This window comes from Cervus canadensis, chromosome 33 (genome assembly GCF_019320065.1).
Source record: "Cervus canadensis isolate Bull #8, Minnesota chromosome 33, ASM1932006v1, whole genome shotgun sequence".
NCBI lineage: Eukaryota > Metazoa > Chordata > Mammalia > Artiodactyla > Cervidae > Cervus > Cervus canadensis.
Window position 1 is genome coordinate 1,608,720 of NC_057418.1, and position 15,484 is coordinate 1,624,203.

The window sequence follows — 15,484 nt, forward strand, 5'->3', positions numbered from 1 at the left end:
GAGGTAATTTGGGGGTGAAAATAAGGGAAAGAGAATTTATACAGTAAGGAATACATTTACAAGAGCTTCTTATACTGATGGAACATGCAAGGAAATCATCTATAATCATCCACTCATTTTCAGCTTTATGAATTCAACTTCATAAATGACCTTGAACTTAAAAGTGGCTAATAAGAGTTGCTAGTATATGCTTCTGGTAGCTGTCTTCACAGAAGACTGTGTGCTCTGTATCTTCTTTCTTTTAAGGCTTTGTTAATAACAGATTCCCTGGTGGCTCAGTGGTAAAGAATCGCCTGCCAATGCAGGAAAAACAGGTTTGATCCCTGGGCCGGGAGATTCCCTGCGGGAGGTAATGGCAACCCACTCTAGTATTCTTGCCTGGGAAATCCCAAGCACAGAGGAACCTGGTAGGTTGCAGAGCTGGAGACAACTTAGCAACTGAACAACAAAAGTAATAAATTACAATGCTGGTGGTGCTGTCCCTGTGACGAGTGACAATTTCTTTGCTCCGCACAGTGATGCCGCATAGCTAGAGTTCCCACTTGCAGGCACCCTGCCTCCACAAACCCAGAATCGGGCTATCACAGATCAGCTGCCCAGAAACGTTTCACTGATAACCTACATGGGTGCTTCCATTAGTACTGATGACAAACTCCTTACGGAAGAAAATGTTTCTGCAAAGCTTCACCTGTAATAGGTAGCTTGAGGTAAACGTGTTGCCCAGCTGGCACCTGAAGATGTGTGCTCGGAGGCAGCATTAAGCAGAAGAGCTTCGTATCATGAGTCACGTCTTCCTTGGAAACTAACTGGCACTTTCTGTAGAACAAACCTAGAAAGAAGTTCATTTTCTCTTAGTGACGAATAAATCAGATAAGAAGTACTCCCAGACCCACTACTCGAAAGCACAGACTCAGCTTCTGCTCTTTAGTGAGCTGGAATTTCACTAACAGGCCTAGGACATTGAAAGAAGTTCATCGCTATTTTGAAAATCTTATAGTCTTTGTTTTTTCCATTTTACTTCCTGACATATCCATTTCCTAAAACCTGTAAATACTTTCGTAATTTGAAAAAACAGCTCTATAAAATGAGTGTTATTTGCTCATGTCTGTTATTATAGCATATTAAAACCATTACAGTCTAGGAAATGAAAGCCTAGTTTTTTCTTCCTAAATTTACTTTTTAAAAGAATTTCATCCTTTATGTCTTTATCAATAGCTATACAATTAAATTGTAGATGTGAAAAATAGTTAATAACCATCAAAGCTCATTTTAAATTCTTTTCTTATAGAATGGCGAAGTCCTGAAACTCAAGCATTTAAAGTTTAACAATACCAGCACTATTTAATAACTTATAAACATTTCTTTGATAAAGGCAGGAAAATATACATTCTTGTGTCTCTGTATGTGTGTTATACATACACAAACAAAATGTATATGTATATAAATTATAGGACATTTCAACAGTCAAAATATGATTAAAGCAAAAAGAAAAAGGTTAATAAGGGTATAAGCTCTGACTATCTGGAAAAATTTAAATGAAATACTGAAGATGCCAGGTTTGTGGTACTAAAATATAAATAAAAGGAATCAAGTATTTCCATAAATACTGGAAATATCTGAAATTAATATGCTATAGAGCAAAATAATACCATTGGATTGGAAGATCTTATTATAGAAGTTCTGAAAGCATGAATATTTTCACTGGCAAATTCTCCTCTGAATGTAAACAGCATACCAGAGTAGGCTAATGACACTGATTTGTTTCATAATTTCCTCTTTTTTATGAAACAGCATTCACAGAGATGTATTAGGAATCAATCCTAATAAAGCATATCTGGCCATGTGAAGAGTCGACTCATTAGAAAAGACCCTCATGCTGGGAAAGACTGAAAGCAAAAGGAGAAGGGGGGCGGCAGAAGATGAGATAGTTTTAGATAGCATCACCGATTCAATGGACATGAATCTGAGCAAACTCTGGATGGTACTGGAGGTCAGAGGAGGCTGGTATGTTGCAGTCTGTGGGGTCGCAAAGAGTTGGACACGACTTAGCGACTGAACAAAGACAATAACAAAGCATCTTATTATTCTAATTATGCTTTTTTAACCTAAAAATATTTAAGTAGGTAAAGATTTACTTCAGACCTTAGCATGTGAAGGCCCTACATCGAATAATCAATGGTTAGTAGAAAACTAAAATTCACATAGAATCCCAAGAAACCATTTTGGCCACAGTTTCATCCAATTCTCTTCTTCCCTTTTTACTTGGTCCCCAAAAGACCCTGGTCACTACATCTTTCTACCTGGTACCATGGTAGCTCAGCATGCACATAAACTTAAGAGTGTATCGTGGCCACGGCAAAACTTAGACAAGATCATGGCCAAGGGTACCATCCCAGAGTTATACCAGAAGGCCTAATCCAATGCTAGACTGATGAAGGATCAAAGGAGCTAGGCTCACCCACAAGAAGAAATGAAGGTTCAGATGATCTCCTTATCCCGTCCTCTAGACCCTTCCTGTGACCCAGAGTGGTAATATTGGGTTGGCCACAGAATTCGTTCAGGATTTTCCATAAGGTGTTATAGAAAAACTGGAACAGATTTTTGGCCAACCAATATGTGATGAGGGCTTCCCTTGTAACTCAGTGGGTAAAGAATCTACCTGCAATTTAGGAGACCCGGGTTTGGTCCCTGGGTCAAGAAGATCCCCTGGAGGAGGAAATGGCAACCCACTCCAGTATTCTTGTCTGGAGAATCCCATGGACAGAGAAGGCTACAGTTCACGGAGTCACAAGAGTCAGACACGACCTACACGACTTAGCGACTAAATCACAATATGCAATGAGATCTCCAGGTCTAAACACATGAAAGTTATAAATCAGACAAACAGCTGTTAAATAAAATAAGTTCTATGCTGTACCCTGAAATGTACCTTCATAATGCCCCTTTGGAAGGCTAGGTTCAAGTTTAGGATTCGTGAACTCCTCAGAGTTCCATGCGAGAAGGCAGGGGGACGAGAGCTGCACCCCCAGACTGTCAGTGGCCTGAACCCTGCTCTTCTCAGCCCCGCTGTCTGACCTTGCGTGGATGTGGGGACACTAGCCCATACGTTCAAGCTTGTCTACTTGCTGTCCCCATAACTAGCCTTGGCCACTCCTTGGATTCGCTTCCCAGGTGGCTCAGTGGTCAAGAACTGCCTGCCAGTGCAGGAGACGTGGGTTTGATATCTGGATCGGGAAGATCCCCCAGAAAAGGGAATGGCTACTCACTCCAGTATTTTTGCTTGGGAAATCCCATGGACGGGGGTGCCTGGTGGGCTATAGTCAATGGGGTCTCAAAGAGTCAGAAACAACTTAGTGACTAAACAACAATTTCATGGGCAGAAGTGGATTTGGGGTCATTTGTGCAGGGAATTCTGGGGCTCCAGATACCCGGAGTGCAGTGATTAAGGAAAGAGCCTCAAATCCAGGGGGACAATTCCTCGCCTTGCACACTCCTCACCCTGTGAGGGATATGCAGCTGGTGGAGAGCCCTTGTGCTGTTCTCCAAGCACGGAATCCAGGGTAGGTGTCCCCTGTGAAAAGGTCTAGGGGCCACAGTGCTTTCCTCTAGTCAAATCTAGTGCACACCCTCTGATGAAAAGACTCATTTTCAGACCTGACAATTTCATCTCTAGCTTTTGTCAGAAAGGATTTGTTCCAGTAAGTCTGCATCTCTTTGATTATACTTAAAACACAAGGAAACTTTGAGCTACAATGATGCACTGGCTTTCTAGACAGAGAATTAACACAGTATTCCTGCTATTTAACACTGTGAGATACTGTCAACATCTTTGTGTTAGTCGCTGAGTTGTGTCTGACTCTTCACAACCCTATGGACTGTAGCCTGCCAGTCTCCTCTGTCCATGGGATTTCCCAGGCAAGAACACTGGAGTGGGTTGGCATTTCCTTCTCCAGGGGAACTTACTGACCCAGGGATCGAACCCTGGTCACCTGCATTCAACATCTTACCAATAAAATAGTAAAAGTGCCATAATTTCAATGGGACATGCTAACCATAGGTTCTAAAAGACTTAAGAAAGATTTAAGAATGCTTTCGTCTTTCACTCTTTCACTTACACTGAAGAGAAGAGAGAAGTCACATAGGCACAGACCTAAAACATGGGGATAAAGGAAGATAAAGCAGATTTGTTGACCTGAGTCAGAATAATGCTGATATTAAGGTGTCAGGTTTTTGGTTTTATAAGCATAACTATACAAGGAAATGAGAAATAAATTTGAGATGGTAAAACAAAAACACAAGACAGAAAAATGTTTGTTCAGAAACCTAACTTCTTCTTAAAAAAAGTCTTAATTTTTAAATTGGAGTACAGCAAAGTGATTCAGTTGTATACATGCACACACACACACACACACACATTCTTTTTCAGGTTTTTTTTCATTACGGATTATTACATTTTTTTTTTTTATTAGTTGGAGGCTAATTACTTCACAACATTTCAGTGGGTTTTGTCATACATTGACATGAATCAGCCATAGATTTACACGTATTCCCCATCCCGATCCCCCCTCCCACCTCCCTCTCCACCCGATTCCTCTGGGTCTTCCCAGTGCACCAGGCCCGAGCACTTGTCTCATGCATCCCACCTGGGCTGGTGATCTGTTTCACCATAGATAGTATACATGCTGTTCTCTTGAAATATCCCACCCTCACATTCTCCCACAGAGTTCAAAAGTCTGTTCTGTATTTCTGTGTCTCTTTTTCTGTTTTGCATATAGGGTTATCGTTACCATCTTTCTAAATTCCATATATATGTGTTAGTATGCTGTAATGTTCTTTATCTTTCTGGCTTACTTCACTCTGTATAATGGGCTCCAGTTTCATCCATCTCATTAGAACTGATTCAAATGAATTCTTTTTAATGGCTGAGTAATATTCCATGGTGTATATGTACCACAGCTTCCTTATCCATTCATCTGCTGATGGGCATCTAGGTTGCTTCCATGTCCTGGCTATTATAAACAGTGCTGCGATGAACATTGGGGTGCACGTGTCTCTTTCAGATCTGGTTTCCTCAGTGTGTATGCCCAGAAGTGGGATTGCTGGGTCATATGGCAGTTCTATTTCCAGTTTTTTAAGAAATCTCCACACTGTTTTCCATAGCGGCTGTACTAGTTTGCATTCCCACCAACAGTGTAAGAGGGTTCCCTTTTCTCCACACCCTCTCCAGCATTTATTGCTTGTAGACTTTTGGATAGCAGCCATCCTGACTGGCGTGTAATGGTACCTCATTGTGGTTTTGATTTGCATTTCTCTAATAATGAGTGATGTTGAGCATCTTTTCATGTGTTTTATTACAAGTTATTGAATATAGTTTCCCATGCCATATAGTAGGTAATTGTTACCTATTTTATGTATAGTAGTGTGTATCTGTTAATCCCAGAATAAATCCTTTTTAAACATACATACCCTGGAGATACTCAGGGTAACACTGAAACAATGAGGATAATATGGTAATTTGGGCATTCTTTATTCTTCTTGTTGAAAAGAAACTACAGCTTTCCTTCTAGAGAGTAGAATTTCACAAGGCAAAAATTAAGATAAAGTTCAGTGGGAGAGAGCTGTGAAAGAGCTCTGGATTGGGAGTCCACACCTTCCTGTTCTAAGCACTTTTTTTTTTTTTTTGGCCATGCCACGTAGCACGCAGGACCTCAGCTCTTAGAGCAGGGATTAAACCCAGGCGCCCCTGCAGGGGAAGTGTGGAGTCCTAACCGCTGGAATTCCCCTAGTGTTCTTTCAAAGCACCTATTCACTCTCATTTTCCCTGCTGGAAACAGGGGCTTACAGAAGTTAAATAGTTTGTCCAAGATCACAGGGTCACTAGAGAAGATGTGGGATGGGGGAAGAAGTTATGAGAGTTTCTTGCCCCAACTCACAAGCCTTGTTCAAAAAGTTTGAGAACTACTGTTCAAGACCAAGACATTGTCCTTTAGCACCTTCCTCATTATTTTAACCATGTCGGTTCAAACACAAGTTAGACTATTCCCCAACCCTTTACAACTCCCTCAGTTCAGTTCAGTTCAGTTGTCGCTCAGTCGTGTCCAACTCTTCGCGACCCCATGAATCGCAGCACACCAGGCCTCCCTGTCCATCACAAACTCCTGGAGTTTACTCAAACTCATGTCCATCGAGTCAGTGATGCCGTCTGGCCATCTCGTCCTCTGTCATCCCCTTCTCCTCCTGCCCCCAATCCCTCCCAGCACCAGGGTCTTTTCCAATGAGTCAACTCTTCGCATGAGGTGGCCAAAGTACTGGAGTTTTGGCTTCAGCATCAGTCCTTCCAATGAACACCCAGGACTGATCTCCTTCAGAACGGACTGGTTGGATCTCCTTACAGTCCAAGGGACTCTCAAGAGTCTTCTCCAACACCACAGTTCAAAAGCATCAATTCTTTGCCACTCAGCTTTCTTTATAGTCCAATGCTCACATCCATACATGACCACTGGAAAAACCATAGCCTTGACTAGATGGACCTTTGTTGGCAAAGTAATGTCTCTGCTTTTTAATATGCTGTCTAGGTTGGTCATAACTTTCCTTCCAAGGAGTAAGCATCTTTTAATTTCATGGCTGCAGTCACCATCTGCAGTGATTTTGGAGCCCCCAAAAATAAAGTCTGACACTGTTTCCACTGTTTCCCCATTATTTCCATGAAGTGATGGGACCAGATGCCATGATCTTAGTTTTCTGAATGTTGAGCTTTAAGCCAACTTTTTCACTCTCCTCTTTCACTTTCATCAAGAGGTTTTTTAGTTCATCTTCACTTTCTGCCATAAGGGTTGTGTCATCTGCATATCTGAGGTTACTGATATTTCTCCCAGCAATCTTAATTCCAGCTTGTGCTTCTTCCAGCCCAGCGTTTCTCATGATGTACTCCCTAGTAACTATTTAATGTCCAAATTAAAGAACCAGTTCAGCAAGTCACCATCTATCTCAGGTACCTCTCTTCTTCAACACCCCCAGCAGGACACCTTGGGATTTCATTATATTATTCAGAACAGTTTGCAATTGAAAACTTATGAGTTATTTCTGGAATTTTCCATTTAATATTTTTGGACCATGACTGACCAAATGTAAGTGAAACCTCAAAAAGCAAAGCTGCAAATAAGGTGGGTGGGGGGTGGAGGCACTGTATTTGTCTTTAACTCTGATCTCGAACATGGGATTCCTAATACCCTGCTAAATTCCTAAGTAATAAGGGAAAACTAGGAACATCTTTGTTCTCATGTGGTGACTCTGGGTGGATTCCTGGATGGGGGCTGGTCACCAGAAAGACTGAGCTATGGTCAAAAGTTTGGGATTTCCTGCTCCATAGCCCACCTTCTGGAGAGGAAAGAGGGGCTGGAAATGAACTTACTCAGAAGAAACAACAAAGTTTCAGTTATTATGTGCTTTTAAAAGTATTACATAGACTGAAATTTTGCTGCTGTATTTAAAAATTATTCAGCCTTTGTACTAATTTTGATAAGGCATTCACTTAACCTCTGGTGGTTGCTGTTCAGTCGCTAAGTCATGTCTGACTCTCTGCAACCCCAAGGACTGCAGCACGCCAGGCTTCCCTGTCCTTCACCATCTCCTGGAGTTTGCTCAAACTCAGTGATGCTATCGAACCATCTCATCTGACCTCTTGTAATACAGCTTTATTATCTTCACTCAAACCACTCTTGCATATATGAGTAAGAAAATATTCATAACACATCTTCAGACACCCAGAATGATAAAAGTGTATGGGTACATGCTTTTTCCATATACTGGGGTAAAAACTAATGAAGCAGTATTAGTAAATTGACAATAGGGCATAGATTCCTTTCTGTTTTAACTATTAATATTGCTATTAAAAATAAATTTGAAATGTATTCAGTTCTTTTACTATCTTACCTAGACTGATGTGAGCTGAATCTCTCTTTCAAAGTGAGGATTTTGTAGAGTTTAACAGTGTTAAGCTAAGAAAAAGGCAGCTTTTCTTCCAAGACTAGGTTCAATGGGGCCCTTAGACAATGAGGCCCATATTGTTTAGTAAGGTTGTCACTAGATTTGAACATCTCTGTGCTTATCACCTTTCCTCAGCTCCATAACTAATAATTCAGTCAACATTATACATTAAAGTGCTTGAATTCTAAGTTTTTAAACTTTTTCGATTCTGTCTTTTAACAGAGTAAATAATTTCTTACTTATTTACAGCCTGCTTTATCTATTCTGTGATTCTTCATATTCAGGCCGTTCTGCTAGAAATGAGAATGAGACAGCAACATGATAACACATCTTATAGTTACCGTGCAAGCGACAACTTTACAAATCTGCTGGGCCGAGCAGGCAATTTAAAAGCATGAAGTACTGTGAAGCTTTACTTGCTAGCCATAGATTCTTTTCTTTTCCAGTAATTCTGAATGACTGCTTTAGGCAGCAAAGAAACACAGGCAAGAAAGGGCTGGGAAGGGGTGAGGGTGGTTCCTTATACACTGACAAGAAGAGCTGTTGTCCCTTATGGCAGCGAACAGCTTGCCTGCAGAATCCCAGGCCCCGTGGAAAGCCTCAATTAAGTGACTGCTCACAAAGCGTCAACAAGCACGTTTACAAGTACAGACAGCACTTCTGGATATGTAGGCATGTGGTGTTAGCAACTAAAAAGCTCTGATAAAAGAACAGGTCAAATCACGCAAAACTGCCATTTTTCTAGGTAAAAAATAAACAGCAGTGGTTTCATACAGTTCAGCATGATTTAAAAAACCACCATTATAGATTCTATATATATTTAATCTAAAGGTTTATAAATGGCTGTTGACATATCAAAATTATGACACAACTTTTCAAAATCTTGTTTATCCTTTAGTATCTCAATATTCATTTACTGAGCTGTTAGTTGTCAAATTTACAAAACAATTGTGTGATGATCTGAGTCCCCATATTAAAGGCAATCACAATTAAAATAAATTTTTAGGCTGGGTACAGAAATAGCAACCCAATATTCTATTAGTTTCTGACTCTTAGCAGACGAGTTTCTTGGTCATATCACACACACATCACACCACACAAATACTCACTCATAATCTTCATCTTTGAGAAGAAAAAGATAATTGGAAGTGCCTAAGTTACAAATGGTAATCTGGTTCTATGCATACAATTTAATTTATCAACTGTTAAACCTGGATTAAAGGTAAAAAATGAAGTAGTTTCTCTGCTCTGATTATGTTCTTTGCTATATTTAAATCTTTTGTGTAAGTAAACTCTAGATTTGACACAAGAAGGTATTGCTTTAAAAGTCTTCAAGTTACATGCTTAGTTTCAAACTTAAATTTTTTAACTAAGAAAAAAGGAAGAAGTCAGCATGCTAATATCATAAAAATTGATAATTCTGGTAATACACATTGAAAATCTAGGAATCACATGACAGAGCAAACATTTGAACTTACTGACAGCAGGTTAAATCATAATATTTTGATGATGTAAGTATTCAGCTTTGCTAGTGCAGAAAATAATCTATAGTTTTTGTCATGAGTTAGGGAAGAGAAAGGACAAAGAAGAAATGAATCTGTGCTAATTCAGGCAAATAAATAGAAAAAAAATCCCCTAAACTCTGCATCATTTTCCAAAGTAGAAAATCCAATTCACTGAAAAATACAAGCGGGGCTCCAATTTCACACAAGAAAGCAAACTATGGTGGCTCACGACTCAAGCTGAAATTTATGGCAGGGATGAAAGAGTTCATGGAAAGCCTCAGGAAATTATAGGGAAGAATACTTGAGCAATGTTCATTCGAACTATTCCTAAATAGAGGTCAACCTTGGTTCTCAGTATCATTTATTTCTAGGACTTAGCTTTTATCTGGTTTGCTATGATTTTTCAATCACTAGAGAGTCAGATAGTTGCAGGGCAACAGATTTTACCTTAATAATATCTTTTTTCATTTTCATGGTCTTTTACGTGTTCTCTTCTGATCTGTTGCATCTGCTATTATTCCTCTCTCTTCTGCCTACCTTATACCATGCAATTGAGACCTCCTGCTCTTGGAAAATGAATCTATTTGACCTTTCCCACATATGGCTTACATTTTCTTTCTCTGCCACCTGCAAAAGGTCTGGCACAATAAGTACTCAGTAATGATATCTGGAAAGTCCTTCATGATTTTCTTTTTTAAGTCACTTTCAAAACATTGCATGAAATTCACCTTCATTCATGGAGAGTCATTCAAGGTCAGATTGATCTGCATCTGTTCACTTAAGGTTACCTTAAAATATATTCAAGTTTGCACTAAGTAACTTCCTCTTATTGGCCTATGTCTTAATATAAGTATTCTTTAACCCCATGTTTATGTATGTTCTTTCTTCCACCTAGGAAAATAATCCTGATGCCATCTATTTGTTACATACCTAACAATTTGTTACATACTTAAAATAGCATTCCACACACAATAAGTATTCAAAATGCAGCTACCTGATACTCTTCTGAAAATTAAAATATTACCTACAAATATATTTTTATAGTTTTAAATATTTAAAGATGGTAAACTGAATATATGCAATTAGTTTCTTCCCTAAAATAAAAGCAAAGATGGTGCTGGTGTGTGGGTGTGTGTGTGTGTGTGTGAGACAGTGAGAGTGTTTGGTTGTTTTTTAAGGCATAGCCTGTAAGGATAGAAAGAACTGACTCAGTTAACTGGAAAGTTAAATCCCAAACTAGACATACAAAAAGCCAAGAATCAATCCATCTGTAATACAAGATCTCATTAAGGCTCAGAAATCGGCAGGACCAATTATCTCTGGAATCAGAGGGAAAGCAGAGCTGAAACTGCTTTCCGGATTGAAGTTCATTTAAGAAGCCTATCTGTCTCCCCAGCCCCACCTTTCTGAAGTCTTTCCCTATTTCACACAGCCACAGGCTGATTCTCTATTATTCTGGCAAAATATCAGAATTTTGCTCTCTTGTAGAGGGCAAAACAAAGGGTCTCTGGATTGCGTATGACTTATAGGCTGAACTGTGTGCATCTCAATATTCAACATTAAAGTCACGTCTCCAGTACTAGAGAATCCAACTATATTGTCAGGAAGCATTTAACAAAACGCTTCCTGTGTGCTGTTTTGGATCTGTCAGGAACCTTCTGGCCCTTATTGATTCCTGAATATTCAGGAATTAAGAGGAGAGGCACACCTTTCCCAGGGTTGAGGAATCCAGGCATTTCTCATTACGGTGATAAGTACCCTCTTCCTTTTTATGAGCCATACGGCAAAAGGTGATTGTTTGCAACTCTCTCTTTGATAGGGATCGTCTTATGTTTTGTAAGTCTGGAATTTTAATCTTTATCTTTGCTGAGAATAACCACCTTGTAAGACAGTATATATGCCCACGCCATGTTGATTAAAACACCTTTGCTCCATCAGAGCTTTGGTCCCCGTGTCTTTCTATCTTTCTTTCTTTCTATTCTTTCTGTCTTTCTCTCTCTCTATTTCTGGCTAATTCCTTGGAGCGCGGAGGCCCGCTGAGCTCACTTTCTTGCCGGGCTTCTAAGCCCCTCTCGAGAAGGCGCACTGTGCCTTCACCCACTCGAGAGGGTGCCCGGTGCCCACGTGCAGCAGCGTGAACCCTAAGAACAGGCCTCTATTGGCTTCCCGCGTAAACCAGGGGATAGCAGCCTCTTTCTCTCTCTTACTCTCGGAACCACCAGGTTCCGGTCCATTAAAGGACCAACACTATATTAGGAAATGGGGTATTTTAAAAAGTAAATTAAAATGAGGTCATTTGGATGGTCCCTAGTCCAATGAGCCTGATGTCCTTGTAAGAAGAGGCAACAGGGACTGAGACACAGAGGGAAGATCATGTGAAAACAGCCATCTGCAAGCCAAGGAGACACGTCGGGAGAAGCCAGCCCTACCAGAATCTCAGTGTCAGACTTTAGCCTTCAGACTGGGAGAAAATAAAACTTCTGTTATTATCCCACTAAGTCTGTGGTACTTTTTTATGGCAACTTTAGTAGACTAATACAGGGCAGTTGACAAAACAAATTTTAAAAAGGAAGTTAAAGTTTACAGATACCCCTGCCTTCTTTTCCCATGTAACTTTTGAAATGTTGGGTGCAAGGCAGAAAACTGTTTAGAGACTCCAGCAAAACATTGGCATCAGACTTTTCTGATCCAACCACACAGCGAATGTTTCTTTTCTGATCCAAAGAAAGGAACCAGCCACAGAGCGAACGTTACTGTTAGCAAGGAACGTCCACACACACAGTTTCCAACCAGCTTTTTGAGTTCAACTCAGAAATACACGCAGTCAAGGATCAGCAGACATTCAAAGGAAGCATCTAATATGAAAGACAGACTAAAGTGAGGCTAGGCTACACAGGGAAACAAAAACTCTAAAACACTATTAGTAATTCTTAAAAAGCTAAGAGAACAGAGTAAATAGGATGCTAAAACAAATAAACAAAAATCAAAAGAATTCTCTGAAGCTAAAAATATGAAAGTAGAAATGTTACTCAACAGCAGTTAGAAGACACAGCTGAAAACAACTCCCAAGAAGTAGAACAAAAGGACAAAAGTGAAAATGAGAGAGAAAAGACAAGATAAATAGAGAACTGGTTAAAAAGACTTAAAATAAGAACACTTCTAGGGACTTCCCTGGCTGGTGGTCCAGTGGTTAAAATCCCACCTACTAAAGCAGGGGACATGGGTTCCATCCCTGGTCTGGGAACTAAGATCCCACAGGCCATGGGGTGACTAAGCCATAGCTACTGAGCCTGCACGCTCTAGAGCGAAGCTCCTCAACAAGAGAAGCCACTGCAACGTGAAGCTGAGCACCACACTAGCCAAAGCCCGAGCACATCGATGAAGAGCAGGTGTGCCACATCAAAGGACCCGGTGCAGCCAAAAATAAACACATAAAAAATAATATATTTTTTAAAAAGTCTTAAAAAAAAAAAAAGAACACTTCTAAAGAGTAAAAGCAGACCATGGAGGGAAGACAGATCAGTACTTGCCAGACACATGGGTCTTAAGTTTCCATAATGGAAAGATTAGCACAAAGGATGACCATTTGGCACAAAAGTTGAAAACAGACCTCCATTAAGGTCTATCAAACCATGAAATTTCAAAACAAGAGGCAAATCCTACCAATTGCCAAAGAAAATATGGAGTGTATTCACTTTGTGAAAATTCATCAAGCAGAACACTTATATCACACACCTTTGATGTTACACTTAAATTAAAAGCTCTGAAAAATAAAGGAAGAAAATGAACGGTATTATCTTTAGGAAGTAAACTCAGAAACTGGTTTAGGTAAGCATAGAGGCAATAAACGTGCCTTCTCTAACAGAAAAAAATTAGATGTGCCTACAGGGCATAAACTTTACTTGTTTTTGCACCTTTTGTAAAAGGGAACTTGGAGGAGTGAAGGAGTGAAGGAATGAAAGGTCTAAGTGGGTATTCTCCATTTAGCTATCATTACTTAATGACCCCATTATGCCTAAACATTAGACGGCAGTCAGAAATGTAATCTCTGTTTAAAAAACTAAAAAAGGAAGATAACAACCCCAATGCCCCATTTCAATTCCTTAGAAAGAGATGCAAGGACCCTTTGGCTCACTGAAGGTAGCCCTCCAAATTCTGGTACAACTGAGCCACTGACATACATTTTCATGAACCCAGGACTCAAAATAACAGCATAGTCTACCTGTATCTTTCTTCGGAATAAATGCATTATGATTCTCCAGGGGATGACCAAGGCGTTTCCAAGAAGTATTCTCTTTTTTCTTCAGGACGATCTCTATTTTTCCCACATTCTCAACAACTAGCACTGAAAAGAAGATAAACTCCATTTGTATTCATTGATATTAAATATGAGAGTTTATTTTTAAACCAGTCTTTCTCAAGCAACCCAAATGTCCTGATCTGATATGAATGACATTGATCATTACTGAAATAAATACAATTTTTGGTACATACTGCTCAAAATTGTTTATGCCTTATATGATGTTAAATCCAGTTTATCTAAAATTCAGATTAACTTCTTTCAAATTAATATATCAGGGGCCAAACTAATACATAATGCTGGTTTTCATACAAGCTCAAATAGAGCCATGGCAACTAACACACAGCTTTAAAAAAAAACCTTAAATATACAAACTAGCCACTGAATGAATCCACAAAAGCAAATTTAATTTATACTCTATTAACATTTCTTGGGATCTGAGAGAGTCTTATGAGTGAATTCAGTAAACCAATACTGAGCTTAATAAACAGAAGAGGCTCCAGGAGAATGAATCCCTATAAATTATCCTTATAATTATCAATCTTTGATAATTAAAAATCTTTTATATTATCTTTTTATTTTTAAATATTTGAAATAGTTTAGGATGTATGAATATAAATAATATAATAAGCTTTAAAAGGTGATTATATTTTGTGAATTAAATGTGTTTTTAAAGATTTAAAGTATATTTCTTTTTGCCTTTAGAAACAGTATTATTCTTCCTCACTATAAACATAAAAATCAGCAGCAATTTAATAACTTTTAAAGACAGACCAGTCGGATGAATTCAATTCCATGGGCACTGATTTGAAGCTTAATAAACATAAAAAGTCCTTGACTTCAAAGAGCTTAATTAATATGATTTATAGAACCTACTATGGTGTATATAGAAAAAGGGAGGTACAGAACCAGTATAATGTAATCTCACAGTGCTTTGAAACAAGAAACCACATATATACGAATATAGAATGGAATATTATTCAGCCTTAAAAAAGGGGATCCTGATAGTTGCAACAATCTGTGATAAACCGAGAGTGCCTTATACTAAATGAAATAAATAAAATAAATAAGATAGAGAAGACAAATACTGCATGGTATCATTTATTTGTGCAAATTAAAAAAAAAAAATTCAAACTCATAGAAACAGTAGCAGAACAGCGCCAGGCGTCAGGAGTGAGGGGGACGCAGGAAGAGGCTGACAAAACAGTATGAGCTTTCAGTAAGGCGAGTGAGGTCTGCAGGTCTCATGTATAACATGGTGCCTGCAGTTGATGACACTGTCTTGTGTTACTGAAATTACACACAAAGGTAAACCTATGAGATGATGGACTGTGTGAATCTTCACAATGTATACCTTTATTGAATCAACATGCTGTATACTTTAGATCTTTAAATAGATCACAATTTTGTCAATCATATCTCAATAAAGCTAAAGAAATAAAAACTACCATTCTCTGATGCGTCTTCTACCGTTAAACAGCTGTGTAAAATCCATTGTGCATTTATATGTAATGATATACATAATTTAATATGCTTTGGGTCTCCTGCATGTCAGACAGACGCTTTACCATCTGAGCTACCAGGGAAGCCCTTGTTAACATTAAATATTTATATATACACTTAGAAAAACTTGTCTGGTCAAGTATATTTCTACAAGCTACATGTCAGGAGTAGGGCAGGAGGGAAGAACGGA

At 39.0% G+C, this 15,484-nt stretch overlaps 1 protein-coding gene across 1 annotated transcript in view; it reads right to left on the minus strand.

The window, feature by feature from the left end:
• The window catches only part of LOC122433944 (cytochrome b5 reductase 4), a 118,613-nt gene that overhangs the window by 21,377 nt on the left and 81,752 nt on the right, over positions 1–15,484 (minus strand). The window contains exon 11 of the mRNA XM_043457043.1: positions 689–829. Within this exon, the coding sequence (XP_043312978.1) occupies positions 689–829 (141 nt within the window). The remainder of the gene's footprint in view (positions 1–688; positions 830–15,484) is intronic.